This window comes from Nicotiana attenuata, unplaced genomic scaffold (genome assembly GCF_001879085.1).
Source record: "Nicotiana attenuata strain UT unplaced genomic scaffold, NIATTr2, whole genome shotgun sequence".
Taxonomy (NCBI): domain Eukaryota; kingdom Viridiplantae; phylum Streptophyta; class Magnoliopsida; order Solanales; family Solanaceae; genus Nicotiana; species Nicotiana attenuata.
Window position 1 is genome coordinate 314281 of NW_017670708.1, and position 19070 is coordinate 333350.

The 19070-nt window shown below is 33.7% G+C and overlaps 1 protein-coding gene across 2 annotated transcripts; it reads left to right on the top strand.

Annotated features, from left to right (window-relative positions):
• The first annotated feature begins 3656 nt into the window (after nt 1-3656).
• On the top strand, nt 3657-7742 carry LOC109242516 (F-box/FBD/LRR-repeat protein At1g13570-like). 2 transcript variants are annotated; one of them, XM_019409366.1, is made up of 5 exons: nt 3661-3822; nt 6102-6251; nt 6834-6949; nt 7056-7214; nt 7300-7742. In XM_019409366.1, the coding sequence occupies exons 2-5, from the start codon at nt 6113-6115 to the stop codon at nt 7585-7587; spliced, it is 702 nt and encodes a 233-aa protein (XP_019264911.1). In that variant the 5' UTR covers nt 3661-3822; nt 6102-6112; the 3' UTR covers nt 7588-7742. The 2 variants fall into 2 exon arrangements, with proteins under 2 accessions (XP_019264910.1, XP_019264911.1); XM_019409365.1 differs by having other exon boundaries at nt 3657-3822; nt 6102-6949.
• Nucleotides 7743-19070: the final 11328 nt, after the last annotated feature.

Sequence of the window (19070 nt, forward strand, 5' to 3'; positions counted from 1 at the left end):
AGAAAACAGCCATGAATTCCACAAAGTACGGCTACAAACAGTCCTAAAAATCAGCCTACCATCTCTAAAAATCGAGAAGCTCATTTGAGAATTTTCGGAGCGAGTTCGAGTTGAGCCTGTTCGAGGTCGTCGATTCCAGTCCAAGATTCTGATTGATAAGCTCATTTGGAGATTTTTGAAGCTCTATTTCTTGTTGTACACATTGGGGAATATATTTCATAATAAAGGTTCAATTTCAATTCATCTCTTTATTAATTTACGTTGTGCTTCATGTACTTTAAAATTTATTACTGTTGCTAGTTTCGTTAGCCTTGTCACATGATTAATGAATTGATTAGTTCATTCCCAAAGAACACTGTATGCCATTTGTGTTGTCCCCTTTTTCGTTGATTCAGTGATTGAATTTCCAAGAATTGTTGGTTTGTTAATGGGTCATGGGAATTTTGGGCATTGGTTTTTGGCTGACCATATGTTTGGGTTTAAGGGAATTAATTTTAACAAATGGCACATGGTCCCAACAAGTTAATTTGCCAGGCCCAATGATTTCAATCAGTAGATTAAGAATTAGCCCGCTCATCCATAATAGTTAAATGCCTCATAATTTCAAAGATAGAGTAGTGAGTTATAAACACCTTTAACATGTGGATAATTTGTCACTACTCTAATTAGCTAAAATATCTTGACTTCCAGTAACTCCATATCTGTCAATTCTTTACTTTCACAGTAATCTCAAACTTAGGGAGAAATGGCTCATGAACAATCGTAGAAATGCTTTTAGGCGCGGCTTTTAATCTACTATCGTGATTGTGTACACGTTCGCGTGACACAGTTACGATTCCCAAAAATAAATCAAAGTATGCGTTCGCGCAACTTTGGACGCAACAATCTTAATTAACAAAAGCGTGATTAATTGTGTACACGTACGCCTGACATGATTCTTGACACGCCGAATGAAATGAGTACACATACGCGTGACTCGTTTTAAGATAATTCCAAAATTACGAATAATCAAGCAATTAAAAGCGTTTAAATGGGTAAATGCACATAGGTTTAAAAATAAGTAATTAAAATAAATTATAGCCAGGTATGATTAAAGCGACCGTGCTAAAACCACGGAATCCGGGAGTGCCTAACACCTTCTCCCGGGTTAACAGAATTCCTTACCCGGTCTTCTGGTTTTCGCAGACTTTAAATAGAGTCAATTTCCTCGATTTGGGATTTAAAATAAACCGGTGACTTGGGACACCATAAATTATCCCATGTGGCGACTCTGAATTCTAATAAAATAATCCCATTTCGGCTATGAATTCTGAATTTTGATCATTTTTTAAAGAGTCGACAAAAGACAACCCCAGGCTCGCTTGGTCGAAATTCGAGATTCAGACCAAAACCTGATTACCCATTCACCCCCGAGCCCAATTATGTAATTTGTTTTGAAATCCGACCTCAATTTGAGGTCTAAATCTCAATTTTATAAAATTTCTAATTTCTACCCAAAATCCCTAATTTCTAGCATGAAATTCAATAATTTGATGTTAAAAGCTCATGAGATGTAATGGTAAATTGATAGAAAATGAATTAGAGTTGCTTACCAATGAATTTGGGAAGAAAAGTTCTTCAAAAATCGCCTTTAGAGTGTTTGGGGTTGAGAAATTGTATAAAATGAGCTAAGTCCCGTTTTCTCCATCTTTTACCCAGCTGCAGGTGTCACATTTGTGAACGTTTGTTCACAAATGCGACACACGGATCGCAAATGCGATTAGTGCATCAAATGCACAGAAGTCGCAAATGCGATATTTTTATCGCAAATGCGAGAAGCCCTTCTTCGCAAATGCGGATAACTTATTCGCATTTGCGAAGCTGTCCTAAATGCCTAGTGGTCGCAAGTGCGAGCAATAAGTTCGCAAATGCTACTGTGCCTCCTTCGCAAAAGCGAACATTACTTCGGATTTGCGAGTCTCCTAGTCCAGCCCTTTATTGCAAATGCAATCATTTGATCGTAAAAGCGGGCTCGTAAATGTGAAGCAATCTTGCAAATGCGAGATCTGCAGACCTGAAGCACCAGCAGTTTTGCACCAGCAATCCTAAACCAACCAAACTCACCTGAAACTCACACAAAACTCACCCGAGCCCCTCGGGCTCCAAAATGAACTTGCTCGCTATCTCAAATCATAAAAATAACATCATATAACAAGAATCGATCATCACAACTCAAGAATTTTCAACCTAAACTCATTTTTCACAATTTCACACATAATGCGCTGAAACGCGTTAGGGTCACCCCGGACCCCCAACCAAACGTGAGTACAAGTCCAAAAATATTATACAAACCTATGGGAATCATCAAAATACTGATCCGGAATCGTTTGTCCAAAATGTTGACCGTGGTCAACTCTAGCCTCATTTGTAGTTAAAAAATTAATTTCTTTAAATTTTCACATAAACGCTTTCCGAAAAGCGACAAGGATCACGCACACAAATCAAGAAACATCAAATGTAGTTATGAGAGGTCTCAGAAAACAAAAATTAAAGCTAGCACTCAAATAACTTATCGGGTCGCCACAAATACATAGTTAAAACATATTATCATTGTATCTAAAAAAAATACATTGTTGGAACTCCATATATTGACTAAATAAATTTTTTAGCTAAGAATAGTAAAGATTCGACCAAATATTTGCGAATTTGACTTGAAAAAAAAATGCGTAGTTTAAATAAATAGTCATTGCATGAAAATAAAAATACACAATAATTTTTAATTTTTATAGAAAATATACCATTTGAACTTCATTACTTTGGCTAAATCTTTTTTTTTTTGGCTAAAATAAATGGAGTTTCAACTAACTTTTGTAGGTTTGGATCAGAAAAATAAAGATAAGAAATACATAATTGAAACATATATTCATTGTATTTAAAAAAATACAATCGGGGAAAAAAATGCAATGTATATTAAGAAGAAACAAGGAGAAATATAATTGAAAACAAATAAATTATTATATTTGATTATGTGACAATTAATATTGGAGAAATACCCCACTTGGAAGCTAATTTTTTGATTTTTCTTCTCTCTAATGCGCCTAAAAAGAGTGTATTCAACCTCTTTGCCACATCAACATCTAGGAAGGTCAAGGATATCAAATTTTCAAGTTCAGGGGGGTATTAAAGACCACACGAAATTTAAGAGGGAACTAAATAAAAGGTTCCAAGTCTAGGGGTGTCCGGAACATTTCTGCCTAACAACTTATTTGGATGATTGTTACCTATTGTATTGTATCATATTATTACTCAAAATAAAATATTTGTTTTGATTGTTACTTTAATTTATTGTATCGTATCGTTAAATCTATCGTTATGTAACGACAAATTTTGTGTGGTGGTTTACCTTGCTTTTTCCTCTCATCTTGCCATTCCTTATTATTAAATAATCATATTTGATACTTTATCCTACTTTTTATACAATAATTCTACTATATATCTTTTTTCTCTTAGTAATGTTGCAAGTTATTCTTCATATTATTGCTGTGCGATATTATCAAACAACCACAAAGGACACAATTTATTCAAATATTATATTCATTAAATAATATAATACAATATAATCCAATTCTACATTACGAAACAATTAACAATCCAAACAAGGTACGAGAGAAATTTAGTCACAATTACCTTTACTATTTATGCCCGCTTCTCTCTTTCTCGCTCGTCACTACTCAGTACTCACTAGTCACTACCCAGCACCGCTCCTCCGGAATCCTCTCTCTGTCGCCTCGCCCCCATCAACCAATTCTCTCTCTCCCCCGGTGCTTTCACCGCCGCCTTGAGGTTGGTTTCTTTTAATTTTTTTCCTTGGTTTTTTTCGATAAGTGATGTTACAGTTACGAATTTTTGGTTCTCTCGACTCTTAGTCATATATAATTAGTACTTTAATCCAAGAGCTTCTGAAATTGATTTCTTGCATGGATATATCAAAATTCCGATCATGGAGGTCTTCAAAAGCTGAGGAACTTAAACCATTGGTCCCGATTTTTCTTGAAAATTAGATAAGAGGGTAACAGAATTTTAGCCCTTGGAATTTTAGCAGTCAAACCATTGGTCCCCATTTTTCTTGAAATTGGATGGAGAGTAGTAAACCATTGAGTGTAGCGAAAACCCTCTTTTTCCATTAATTCAAGAAATAAGGGAATATATATTAAAGATTAATACTGATATTAGCAAATAGAGTAGTGTTGTGATGATTTTTTTTCGTTTGTATAAGTTTGATAACAACGTCTAACAGGTAGCCAGAGCTAGTGGTATGAATCTAAAATTAAGATAGTTCTACAGAAACTGAATTCCGCCCATAACATTTTCTATTAACCAAACACCAGAGAAATGACTTTTGCACAGAAAACATTTTCTTGGAAAGTGACGTTTGTTATAGCAAACAAAACTATGTCCTTTTGAGGCTGCTACAGGAAAAGCGGCAAATTCCATTGTGTCGTCATTGATTTCTTTAATAGGGATGGTGCAAGATTTTCTAGAAAAATAATGCTTTTATTTTGCCAATGCCAAGTTATGATATAATATAATCAAAACTAAAACCCATTTGTCTGTTGGGTCTCCTGTGCGTGGAAACTCTATATTAGATGCTAGAGCGTAGAAACATTCAAACCTTATTATGTAAGCAAAAATGGCATACGAAGGTTGTGGATGCGTACAATCAAGGCTAACATGCTGCATAAGTAAATAATTTATTGCTCTTTCAGTTCGATTTTATATGCATTCTTTTCTTTTTAGTTTGTTAAAAAGAGATTGATACCTTTCTATATGTGAACTTTTTGAATTTTAGCATTCTCATTTTACCCTTAATGAGTAATGACATTCTCCTTTAAAAGTTACATGACAGTTTAAGACCACAATATTTTAGGAGTATTTTTGGTAAGTTATACATATTTAGCTTGTGTGTCAAAAGCTTTCTTTTATTAAACTCTATATCCAGTCAAACACCGCTATATTTATTGAGACCAAGTAACATGTGTTGAGAAAAATTGAAAGATAATGTGCAGTCACTTAGTTGAGAAACAAGGAAAATCAAAATTTTAGTTGGGAAACAAGGAGAACAATGAGCTATCTTGTTGCTATCAAAGTCATTAATACCCTAATTCAGCCATAGCAACTGGTTTTGGTTGGAAATACTCATTATTCTTGTCATTTTGTGTAGCACAAGAGTTCTTGTTGAAATTATAGGACCTATGTTTTAGTTGTGTCCCTGATTTTCTTGCTATGTTTGGTTTTTTTTGCTGTTTGATTTTCTTACAATGATTGAATTTTCCTTTTCTTAGAGGAGAGTATGGATCTATCATAACTGGCGATTTCCTTTACTTGCAGTAAAAAGACAACAGGCTTCTATAGAATTGAGGAATTTCTTTCTCGCTTGGTAGCATCCACATTATAGCCTTTCATATTGAGAGACTTTAGTTTAGGGAAATAATTTGTGAGATAAGAGTGTTAGCTCTCACCTGAGGGAACATCTTTACTAGTGAGTTTTGTGAGGTTATGTTGTACTTCCTTTTATATTCTGTTTTGATTAGTGAACTGTTCATCTCCACCTATGAGCGTACGTCTAGTAGATCGAACAACGTAAATCGTTGTATTTCCTTTGGCATGTTTCTCTTTATGCTCTAATTTACCATTGTTGTGTGCCTGCGTTGTTAGATTGCACAATATCCCGGGGTTTTGATCCTAACACTGTGATCTTTGATCCTAACACTGTGATCTATGAAGCTTACGATATGTAACCTGTTCATGCCATACTTTGTACTTGTAGAATAAGTTTTATAAAAATTGGATGTTTGGGAGTGATAACTGTTTGAAATCCATCCTAAGGTCAATTGGGAATTGGTTTTTAACAGCTCATATAACCTGCCTGACGAGCTGTCCTTTGACATTGATTCATTCCACCTGATTATTAAGAATGACATGAATCTGGATTGATCTCTGCAAGCCTTTTAAAGTATGTTGTTACTTTCTTGACTAGAATATAAAGTTGGGTTTGCATATGCAGCATGTGTGAAGCATTTTCTATGCAACCTTCACTTATGTTTGTTGGTTCAAATGGTCAGGACTTACAATCATGATGACAGATACCTATAAAGGACTTGAAGATGGAAGGGACAAACTTGATAGACTTACAGATCTTCCTATTAATGTCATACATCAGGTTCAGGAGTACATGACTCTTGAGGATGCCACAAGAATGAGTGTCTTGTCCAGTAAGTGGAGACATATTTGGGCTTCAAACCCGAAGCTCATAATTTCTGTGGACTTCTGCATAAAGAGAAAGCAGTTAGGCACAATAGATATCATTAATAGAGTTCTATTGCAGCATTATGGACCTATTAAGACATTTCTCCTTGATATTTCAATGATACATCCTTCTGAGCACTCAGTTATTGATCTATGGATGCTATATTTGTCAAGAAATGGTCTTGTGGAGCTCACCCTTCGGTGTTTAGAATATCTCAATACTCCTTATAAGTTGCCTTCCTCTGTGTACGGTGTAGAACTAGAACATTTGAATCTCTCAAACTGCATTTTCAGGCCGCCTTGCAGTTTTAGAGGGTTCCACAAGCTGAAAAGCCTTTCACTAAATCGAGTCACCTTTCAGTTAGATGTTGCAACTTCTTTCCTCTGTGTTCCAAACCTTAAGAATCTGATGTTTGAGAAGTGTATTGGGCTTGCTCACTTAAATATATATGCCCCAGAACTTTTAACTTTTAAAGTTGTACGCTGTGACATTGAAATGATTAAACTGGGTCCTTTTATGGACTGTCGGAAGCTGCAGTATTTTGCAGTTATATCACGAGACGAAGTTCCACAGAATGGACAACATGAAGCAATTAACTTGATGAAACTTCTCAGCAGCTGGCCTGAACTTAGAAAACTTCTTCTGGACAGATACTTCATCAAGGTAAGATGGAAATTTGTATCTTTGCATAGCTCAGTTGACGACGTACATATTTGTATATTAACATTCTTCTGAGGCTTCATTTTTTGTTTTTGTTTTGGCTGTCTAGTTTTTGTCCTCTGGTAATGTAGCAGGGTTGCTCTCAACAAGGCTCAATGACTTGCACGACCTCGCCTTTTGTGATTACGATTTTAATGACGAAGATCAAGTTTGCTCATTGTTATGCGTTCTTAGAAGTTCTCCTAATTTGAAGTCGCTTGTGCTTGTGGTGAGTTGTTGAATTCATGAGTTGTTATTCTTTCACCAAGTATAGAGGTGCAAATCATTCTAATTTTCGTTTATACTACTTATAGTTGAGTCACATAAAGAAAGGCTCCGGGGAAGTGGATGTAAATCATTTGGAAGGACAAGGCTGTAGGATTGGTGAATTCAATAACCTTCTAGCTCTGAGAATATGTTACTTCCATGGTTCAAGAGTGGAAATGCTGTTTGTAAGGTTATTGCTGGCGTCTGCACCCTTTCTCCAAGAGATAATCATTGAAGTAGATAAAAAGGTTAGTGAAAGCCAGGCCACTAAGATTTCTGAGGAGTTGATGCAGTTTCCTCGACCAGCTCTCACACAAGTAATGTACCACAGGTAAGTGATAAATGATTGAGATGACTTTGATCCTCGTTCTCACTGCTGTAATGGTTACTGCGTATGTTCTTATTGGCCTCTTATTAACAATTTAAAGTTTCATGTTTGTGATATCTGAATGATATATATAGCAGCACCGAACTTTTTTTTTTGTTGGTACATCTGTAGAAGCTCCTTGTAGCAACAGGTCATGATATTTGAAAAAAAGAAACTTGTGAGATAACTGAAATATAATTTATAAATAAAGATAGGAAGAGGGTAAAAAAGTAAATCTTGTGTGTCTACTTCCAAAAGAAAATCAGACACAAACTTGCTAAGATACTACAACATGAATTGGACATGCAACTAGAGACCGCGAACGTGCTACTCTTGTCTATTCTTCAAGGCTGAGGAAGAATATTGTAAGATATTTTGATGTGATTTTATTCACTAGCTGCAAGCATATTAAATTATTTGAAATGTAAAGAAGATGGCATCTGCATAATGGCTATTTTTTTTGACATTTTAAAATTGAGAATGGTCTTTGGCATTTAAAGTTTCTTGACAAATGGTTATTTTCCCGTGCGTATGTTTCGGAGGAGAATACTCAAATGAATTGGTATTGTAGTATATTATAGAGAAATTTTCATAAAACACTATCTTTTAGTAGTAATTAGCCATCTATAGATACCATTTGCTACATTACGAATTATAGATACCTTTTATGTGGTTATAAGATGTATTTGATGTATTTGAGTGTATTCGACTGTATTCATGGAGTGAAACATGAGATTACAGCTGGATAGATTATTGTATTCGACTGTATTCACGGCGTGAAATAGGGGATTACATTGTTTTTAAACGGAAAGTGAATCAATTAACATAATAGACTCCTAATATAACTCAACAAACTCAATTATAACACACAGATTTTGTATTTCAAGTTATAAAAAGGATTCCCGAAAAATACCCCAAAAATATAGCAATTTTTAGAGAAATTATATAATACATCTGAATACATAAATTATATTAATTAAAAGATATGAATACATTCATGGCATATAGCGAGACAGTGAATACAATAAAATACATAGAATACAGCGGAATACATTGAAATATAATGAAAAAAAAGACGATGAATATAGTGAAATACATAAAATACAACGAGATACATTGAAATACAATGAAAAAAGGTAACGGACTCTTCAAGTTGCTCAGCCCTAAACTCCGTCGTCTTTGTTCAAGAATAACCCTAATATCGTCTCGTCGATAGCAGATTTCGAACCTCCATTGTCTGCCCCAATTACCCAAAAAATTCCTTTCAAAAATACCTAACAGTGAGTAATGGTCATGCTTTTTGCAAAAATTATTCCTGTATTTGATGTAATTACTCCGGCAACCCTTTTCTGTATTTGCGTAATCTTTGAGTAATTACATCAAAGATTACTCCTGATGTAATCTAATGGTCATGCTTTTTGAAAAAATGATCCACAATGGCTCCTTTTGAATGACAGCGTGACGGAGGATTCCCGGCTTAGGGTTGCTGCTGTCGTCGGAAGAGTCGGTGACGATGTAGAATTGGCCGGCTTCGCCGAGGGTGGTCCCTTCACTAAAGCACATTGCACAATCTGCTAAATTTTCATTGTCAGCCCCAATTCACCTTTCAATAGCAGATTTCGAACCTCCATCTTTCTCTCTAGGACTTGATTTCGACATTGATTTAGAGCCCCAGGCCACTGATAATGAAAATTTCATTCGACAATGGAGATGAATCAGTGGAGAATCATGGTTGTATTCATGGAGAAAGACAAGTCTAGAGAGAGAGAGGGTGGAGAAAAATCTGAAAGAATGAGAGAGAAAAATAACAAAGCGTATTTTATGTCATAAGGGTAGGAAGTGACCATAAATAGATATTTGGATAAAAATCAAAAGGTAGCTATGGAATATAATTTTTTAAAAGGGTATTTATTTAAAATAAATAAGGTATGAACCTTTGCTATAGGAGGTAAAAATTCCTATATTATAAATTAGCATCCTATAACAACCCATAATAGGAATTGGTAATTTTTTAGCCTTACATTAGGTTTGACAAAGATAGCCACAAACAATTTGCATTATATAGCCAAATCCTAAAAAAAATCTACTCTCTTTTATATTCTTTCTCAAAAAAAAAAAAAAAACTACACGCTTATTTTGGTTTACCTCCCCCTTTCTCTGCTGTATTTCTTCTTCTATCTCTTCTCTTTTTCTCTCATAGTTTAGCAAAAATTCTTGCAAATTATGCAAAAAAATAAAATAAAATCAGCGGGATGAAAAGGTAAGATTGATCTCACATCAGAGAAAATCAGAAGCAAAAACTAAGAGAGAAAAAAAAATTCAACTTTGTTTTTCGTCTCTCTTCTTTTTTTTTTTGGTTGGAAATGAGTGGATGTGATTGAAATTGGTTGAAAATACCTTAACGAGGCTATATACAAAATTTGAGCAAGATTAGCAAAAACTAAGAAAAAAAAAGTATATTTGAACTTTGTTTTTCTTCTCTTTTCCTTTTTTTGGTTGGATTGAATGAGTTGGTGTGATAGAAATTGGTTGAAAATACCTAAACGAGGCTATATACGAAATTTGAGCAAGTTTAGAATTGATTTAGACTGGTTTCATGCAAAAAATCAGACCTAAAAATCCAACTGCGACATGTGTATATTACGTTGTATATCGTGTACATCAGTGTATATCACACACAAGTTTTTAAGAACGTCTGTGTATATCACTTTGTATATCGGTATACAACACAATTTTGTGTGGACGCCAGTGTATATCACATTGTATATCGTATATATAACACAAATTTTCATGGATATACACAGATACGCATAATATACATGAGATATCACTGATGTACATAGAGATATTCACGGGTTACAATAGGGGATACACATGTGGAGTCGTCTTGAACTTGAATTTTCAATTTGAAATGTGTAATACAAAGAAAGAAAATAAAATTTTAATAATTTTTTTGATATATACATTATCATTATGTTATACACTGTGATATACAAATAATATAATTATTAATTATTATTAGTAATGGAAAATAAATTTTTGATATAGCATGTTTAAGCAAGTTCTAAAATATAAAAATAATAAATATAATTGTGGGAGTAAATAATATTTGGTATACAAAAAATTAATTTTTGATGTACACAAAGAAGAAAAATAAACTTATGATATCTATTTTGTAATACACATGGCCGATGTGCTATACACTGTAATATACAAATAATATAATGTATTTATTGTGGTTACATTAATATAAAGGCAGCAATAATTATATATATATAATTTTATATTATTGATATACGGAGAATAATATTATTTATATACAAAGAATGAAAATAAAATTTTAATATACATGTTGGTATAGACAAAGAAGAAGAAAAAAGTTGTGATATACATTTACTGGCTATTTAATACCAATATCTATAACTAGGGCTATTTTTTGCCAATTATATGGGTATGTTATTATACCATGCCAAAAACCCATATTGATTCCCAAATGTCAAGGAGAAAAATAGAATCCCATAACTCAAAAAGGTTAGGGGAAATTTTTAAAACTTATGGTTTAATATTTTATTTACACAATTAGTGTAGCTTTACATATTATAATATACTAGTAACCATTTTTATAAGGTTATCATTTACTTTCCTATCTCATTTGAGTTGTTTGACGGATTAGAAAGTTTAAGAAATCAAAGTAGACTTTGAACATATCAATCGAGGGGTGGCTCAATAAAATTGATGCTTATAGCCAAACTACAATATAGGCCTTAAATATCCTTTGAATCCAATATATGTCTGATATCTATGCTATATTAGAAGTACGAAGGCCCTTAGTGAAATGTTGTTCGCCATTTTTACCCTTTAGAAATTGATTTCACACTAGACAAAATAGTCATTTAATTATTTTTCCTAATATTTAGATCTTTGAACTCAACTAAAATTTTAGTTATTAAAATCTTTCCTTATTTGGATTATGTAAAGATTCCTAATATTTAGGACTTCAAAGTCCAATAAAAATTAGCTTATATAATTATAGTATCTTCGATACTAAAAGTTTAATTTGTCAAATAAATTGACGTGAATGAAATAGTGGAGGTGCTGATTTCTTGATAGCATAAACCAATTGCTAATTGAGGTCAAAATAAGTACAATACAGAAATATAAATAGCTAAATGTCACGGTATCAATTAATGATGAATAACTTATTTAACGATTAATTTCACATTTCTATATTATATGTGAACTATCTTCACTTAAATAATATTTTTTTCATATATGTAATATTTTAAAACTACAGTCAATAATTAGAACAAATAAATAAGAAATATTTACGAATTTAAAGAGAGAGAGAGAAAAAAATTGGTAAGAGGCAATAAACATAAAAGGCTAAAGTAAAATTGTCACGACCCCAATCCCGATCGTGATGGCGCCCAACACTAATGCTAGGCAAGCACGACCAATTAAATACTCTCAACCTAAACTTGCAATCCGTTAACAAATAATACAATTAAAATAGTAAATATCAAGTTTCCAATCCGGAACTAGATAAAATAGTACGAAAAATAATAACGAATATACCAAACATTTCCCTAATAGATCTGGAGTCAAGCGTCTAGAGCCTCTAAATGTAACAGAGTAATATATTCATAGTAATAAAAAAAGTCTAGGATAGCGAAAGACAAATGCAATAAAGGGGAGAAGTCGGGTCCTGCGGACGTCAGGCAGCTACCTCAACAACTCCTAAACCGAAATCCAAGAAGACAGCAAACAGCTCCACTAAGTCTCCGGAGCACCTGAATCTGCACACATGGTGCAGGGAGTAAAGTGAGTACTTCCAACTCAGTGAGTAATAAATATATATAATGGCTGAAAGTAAGAAATTCCGAAATATTACAATATAAAGCTATAATCAGCGATTCAGCACATAAAACGATGAAACAACAACAATACCAGGACAATTAAGACAATTAGGTATAAATGCATGAATGCAATGTAATGCACATGACCGCTGCGGCGCGCAGCCCGATCCATTTGGGTACCTGCGCTCACTGTGGGGGTTCAGACTCCGGAGGGGCTCCTACAGCCCGAGCGCAATATCATCGTAACATTCGTTGCGGCGTGCAACCCGATCCACACTCAGTCCAGGTATATATATGCATGCAAGCCAATCGGGCACAGTCAAATTATTCATTTTAGTGTCAATTATTAGCAATTTTAGAGCTAAGTGTTTAAACCTTTATTTATTTACAAACCATTTCGAGGCAGTGTCTAACTCAGGACTGATATCATGAAATATGCTAAGCATCATGAAAGCAGTGATAAGGATCCCTGAAGGATACAAATGATAGGCACAAAGCCCCAAACACATTCATAAAATCCAAGTAGGATGATTACCAAACAATTTCTAGTCAAGAACACAATACGAACATCAATCGGAACAGACTAGGTCAAAATTCCCAGTTACTATCGACCCCGCACTCGTCATAGAGTACGTGTCTCGCCTCAATATAGCGTCACAGTGTGATATACCGGGGTTTCAAACCCTCAGGTCATCATCTACATCTATTACTCACCTCAAGCCGGCCACAAGTCTAGCTCGCTATGCCTTTGCCTCTCGAATCAACCTCTTCGCACGCAGAATCTGATTAAAACCACAACGAATACATTACAATAGGCTAAAGAAACATAACCCAATCGAAAAGACTCGAAAAATACCAAAATTCACGAAGTTGGCAAAACCCGAGCCCCGGGCCCACTTCTCGAAAAATTATGAAATTTACATCACCGGATTCCTCGTCTCGCCATGAGTCTGTACATATAAAATTTACCAAAATCGGAGTTCGTTTGACCCTCCAAATTCCATTTTTACATCCTAATTTCTCAAGCCCTAACTTACCCATTTGATGAATTTCCACTGATTTCTATGATAAATTTACCATAAACTCGAGTAATTAAGCCAAGGAACTTACCTCCGCTCGATTCTCAGTCAAAACCCTCGAAATTTCTTGCCCAAAGCTCTTAAGAAGGTTAACAATGGAGGAAATAATGAATGGGATCGCGGTTAAAATAATATAAAAACCCCTCTGGACGCCCAGGTTTTTCCCTTCGCGAACGCGGTCAACACCCCCGCGTTCGCATTGAACAAATTCCGTTGACCAAAATATTACCCTACGCGAACGCGATACTACAAATGCGAACGCGATAGTCCAGCTTACCCTCCTACGCGAACGCGATACTCCGCATGCGAACGCGATGAACAAACTAGGCTGGGCCCCCAGGCCCTTCTACGCGAACGCGAGGCCTTCCCACGCGATCGCGATGGTCTAAGATTTTACCTTCCGCGAACGCGTGCCTACAGACGCGAACGCGAAGACCAATTTTGGTCTGCAACAGCGGGGCAATTTTCTGCAACATTTTCAAAGTTCAAAACCTCCGTTAGCCATCCGAAATCATCCCGAGGCCCCCGGGACCTCAACCAAAGGCACCAACATATCCCAAAACATCATACGAACTTGTTCCCATCATCAAACCACATCAAACAACGCTAAAACCATCAAATCACATCGAATTCAAGCCTAAGTTTCTTAAAAACTTCCGAATTACGCATTCGATCAAAAACCCGACCAAACGACGTCCGAATGAACTGAAAATTTGCAGACATATCCAAAATCACCTAACGAAGCTACTGCAACTCTCGGAATTCCATTCCGACCCTCGGATCAAATTCTCACCCATCCACCGGAATTCGCCAAAATGCCAACTTTGCCAATTCAAGCCTAATTCTACTTCGGACCTCGAAATCACTTCCGATCGCACTCCTAAGTCACAAATCACCTCCCGAAGCTAACCGAATCACCGGAATTCACATCCGAGCCTTCTAACTAATAAGTCAACGTTTGGTTGACTTTTCCAAACCAAACCTTCCTTAAAGAGACTAAGTGTCTCATTTCCTATCCAAACCAATTCAATTAGACTCTAACTCATCCGTTGCTGATAATAAAACATGAAAGAGCAATAAATGGGGGAAACGGGGCTGTACTACATGAGACGGGTTGGGTCGTCACAAAAATGTCATATGGATTTTTTTATCATTCGAAAATAAAAAGATTATTAAATAAAAAATTATTATTAAATTTAACTATTTAACACTTGAAATGAGATAATTAAAAATTTAATAAAAATAAATTATTTCATTTGATGTAAAGATAAATAACTAAGTTTTTATATTAACATATAGCAAGAGAATTCAATTCAATTCAATTATTTTTCAAATTAATTATATACAAATTTCTGTTCTTTCAAGCTGACAAAACTCCTTACATATATAAATTTATTTTTATAAGAAGAATGTTGGCAAAGAAAGAAAGAAAATATTATAAAATCGATTATAGTATAGTATCAAAAGTCAAATTGGCTAAGTGCAAACTTGAAGCTATATCTTAATATAAGACAGAATGTGAATGAATTGTCATATTTTTTTTTTTTTTTTGCTTTCATTCTAACAAATAACAACTCCTATATTTTTTTTATATTAATTTGTTATTACTTTAGTATTAATGTGGAACTTCCCAACGAGAGTCCGGATTTAGTCGAGCCCCTATGTAGGTACCGAACAACGGGTGGAAAACAAAAAAAAAAAAACATCAATCATTTTTTGACTTTACGCTTGTGAGTTATAAATTTTTACATAGGAGCCGTAGGGCCAACCATAATTCCAAAATTTCTAAAAGATTTAATTTTCCAACTTGTGTTTCACAAAATTTAAATAAGAGTGATTAAACTATTTTGTGTTATTTATTTTTTGTATTAGGCCACAAACACAACAATAATATTCATGAGATATTTCTACAAAACTTCTCGAAAAATCATAGTAACGCATCCAAGGAATTATGCGACGCATAATTTCTTGCTTAATTATTCTATCTATATAAGATTAACTTATATTATTTTCAGGAACTTATATTATTTTTTTACTCTTTATTTTATGACTCAAATATATTACTCCCTCCGTTCTAATTTATGTGAACCCATTTGACTGGGCGCGGAAAAAAAATGAAGACTTTTGGAACTTGTGGTCCAAAACAAGTCAAAAAGGGGCCCAGAGTATTTGTGTGGTTATAAAAGATTCTCATTAAGGTAGAATTGTAAGTTTACGCTAAATTGTTACCAAATTTAGAAATGGTTCATTCTTTTTGGAACGGACCAAAAAGGAAATAGGTTAAACTGGAACAGAGAGAGTACTATTTAATAATATTTAGATAATTTATAGAAATTATGTACTCATTGATATAAGGTGCACTAGAGACAATTTTTTTACCCTTTACTCAAATGTTCCTTTTATAGTATTTATTTTATTTATTTTGGTTAATAGGATATTTATTTATGCATAAGACTAAAATATTATAATAGAGCTAAAGTTGCTCGCAACATGATCAGTACCATTAGTAGGGATAATACAGTAGACCGAAATTTTTCTGTGAATAGGCTAGCTAAATAGGATATATAAATATTTATTATTATTTTATAAAATTATGTACTCATAAATATAGGATACACGCGCAAAACGCGTACCCTAAAACTATTATATATATATATATATATATATGCGCGCTTAATCTGTTTTATTTTATGTATTTTTATTTAACTCTAAATGAAGTTTAAGAATATAATTTATTTTAAATTTTGTAGTTTTAAACTAAAGATGTGTATAATATACCAAAAATATCTTTTGAATCTTGGTTTAAATATGTGGTGTCATTCCTATCTACAAGAGACTGTCGTTAAGGCTAAAATGGAAAAGTAGGATTAGAAACTTACTTAACATAGAAAGATATATTTTCTTAAAATAGACTAAAAAAGAAAGTGAAAATTTTGGTTAAATTTAAAGAGTATTTGAAGTTGAAATTGAGGAAGATATTTGGAAGTTAAAACTATTCTTTGGACAGAAATTTTTCACTTAAAAAATATTGAATTTTGTGAGTAAAAATTATTATTTCACTTGAAATATTCCTCAATTTAATTTTTGAACTTTTAAAAATGTCAATAACAATCTGAACCTGAAATGATGCTAATTTAAAATTGCTTAAATAATAAGAATTAAAGAGAGAGAGCAAAATTTGTTATGCATGAATATATGGAAGTAAAGGTTTAATATTTTTATATTACAAAAATATTAAATAAATTATATATTATATACATCATATAAAAGAATTTTAGTTAGTTGGGGGCCTCAATAATTTTGTACCTAAAGCAAGTATTTTACTTGTTTTAGGCTTAAGTCGATACTCTGTCGACATTACTATCTCACATTATACGAAGGTGTTTGATTGAGTATAAAATTTGAGAAATCAAATAAAACCTTTAAACATATCAGCCAAAATATATAAAAAAATCTAAAAATTATCGTTTAAATAAGTAGTAATGAGTGTTTCAACTTTCAAATATGTTTCTATTTTCACTCCTTCGTATAAAGAACGGAAAACGGCTAGATGTATTCCTGTACTATCATAAATCAGTTATAAGTTCCCTCCGTTATACTATTCTTCACTATCTACCCCTGCCGTTACACATTTCAATATTTATGCCCTTGTATCTAATAGACCCATTTTTAAGGACACGTGGCACGATTTTAAACAACCTAACCATCTGCCCTTCTACCCTACCCGTTCAGTCCCGACCCAAAGCCTCCGATTCGCCCACAGAAAGACCTAAGCTTGTTTTCTTCTCCAAAACTAGGGGGTTGTCTCATCTGTTGCAGTTTTCCTATGTTTTCTCTTTTCACCCCCATTTCTTTCAATTAGCTAACTGTTTGTGCAGCTTTCAAACAATCCAACGCAAGTCCTCTGTTGCATTTTATTTATTCCTTAAGTCCTTTCACGTTCTGAAGAGAAATATCATTTTTGTTCGAAATGCATCTTAGATTTCCTCTGTTACCCCCTATCCCTTACTCAGCTTTATGTAGGTCGACAATTTATTCCTTCCCTAAATTTTCAAGGGGTTGCCTGATATTAGAGCTTTGAATACCTTGTTAATGTACATATTTTTTCTTTTAAGTACTAAATATCCGATACAGATGTGTAGTATCTCATTTTTGACATTCAAATGAATTTATTAAGACCTTATTTTACTGTACTCATTATTTAATACTCAAATAGTTTCACAATGTGCTTTATATCTATTTTTAATTATGAAATTTATGGTGTAAGAAATCCCTTTTCCATCAATGGTAAGTTCAGTAACAAAAATATGAGTGATCCCGAAGTAAGAACAATATTTCATCGAACTTGACACATTTTTAGCCTTTGATCTTCGAGACAAATTGGAAGATCTGGACATGGTTCTTTTTAACAATTTTTTTTGTATTAACCGTTGAAATCAAATGAAAAAAAATACTCCTATGTTATACCAACGTCACCCTAACCTTTTAACCAAACAAAGCAGTGCAACTTATTTTCCTATCTTCAAAGCCATGACAATGTTCACCGACACTAATGGAGCCCTTGACTTGACAATTATCATCGCCAAATGAAAGAACTGAAATTATGAAGTGATATGAAAAAAGAATTGAAATAAGTGTAAACAAAAATCAGTTTCATCTATGCGTGAAAAAAATCATTTCCCTCTTTCGCTAATCAAATACCAGTAAAGTTTTCTTTTATAAGAATGATGGGGCCAAACCCAAGTTTTGAGGAGAAAACAAGATTAGATGTTTTTAGGGGTGAATGGGAGGCTATTGAGTCGGGCTGAACGAGTATGGTAAAATGATATATGGTTAGGCTATTTAAAATCGTGGTACGTGTCCTTAAAAATGGGACCGTTAGATGCATGGGCATAAATATTAAAATATATAACGGTAGAGATAGATAGTGATGAATAGTATAATGGAGATTACTTATAACTAATTTCTTATAGTACAGGGACACATCTAGGCATTTTCCCTATAAAGAATTAGTTTTTATATCAAGTGGCTCATAAGTTTTTGGGAAATGATAGAAATTTAGGGTGTGTTTGGTACGAAGGAAAATATTTTCCATGAAAAATGTTTTCCTAAGAAAATATTTTTATGAAAAATTAGTGGTTTTATCACTTATTTTCCCTTGTTTGCTTGGTAAGTGAAAACCCTTTTCCAGAAAATATTTTGCAGTGTCTGGTTAGAGAGTAGAAAATATTTTTAGGAAAATAATTTATTATGCTACACTCCTCACCCCCCTCCCCCAAGGAGTCCGAAACCTAAATGTTGGGTTTTTGGACTCAAAATACGTTTCTACTGCTAAAACAAAAGTTGTATTTTTACATATAACGCGGTATTATAGCGCACTATACTTTAACGGTGTTTCTGCCGTTAAAGTGTAGCGCGGTGTAATACCGCGCTATACCTGTTCATTAAAAAGCCCTTCTTCTTCCCCAAACGACAGAACCAGTGACCCCCCTCCATTTTTAAAAAACAAGACCAAC

Excerpts from the sequence above, each read along its gene's own strand:
- LOC109242516 (XM_019409365.1), top strand. The coding sequence starts at position 6,113 with ATGATGACAGATACCTATAAAGGACTTGAAGATGGAAGGGACAAACTT. Across the intron at positions 6,950-7,055 it reads TGGACAGATACTTCATCAAG|TTTTTGTCCTCTGGTAATGT; the intron begins GTAAGATGGAAA and ends TTGGCTGTCTAG. Across the intron at positions 7,215-7,299 it reads TGAAGTCGCTTGTGCTTGTG|TTGAGTCACATAAAGAAAGG; the intron begins GTGAGTTGTTGA and ends TACTACTTATAG.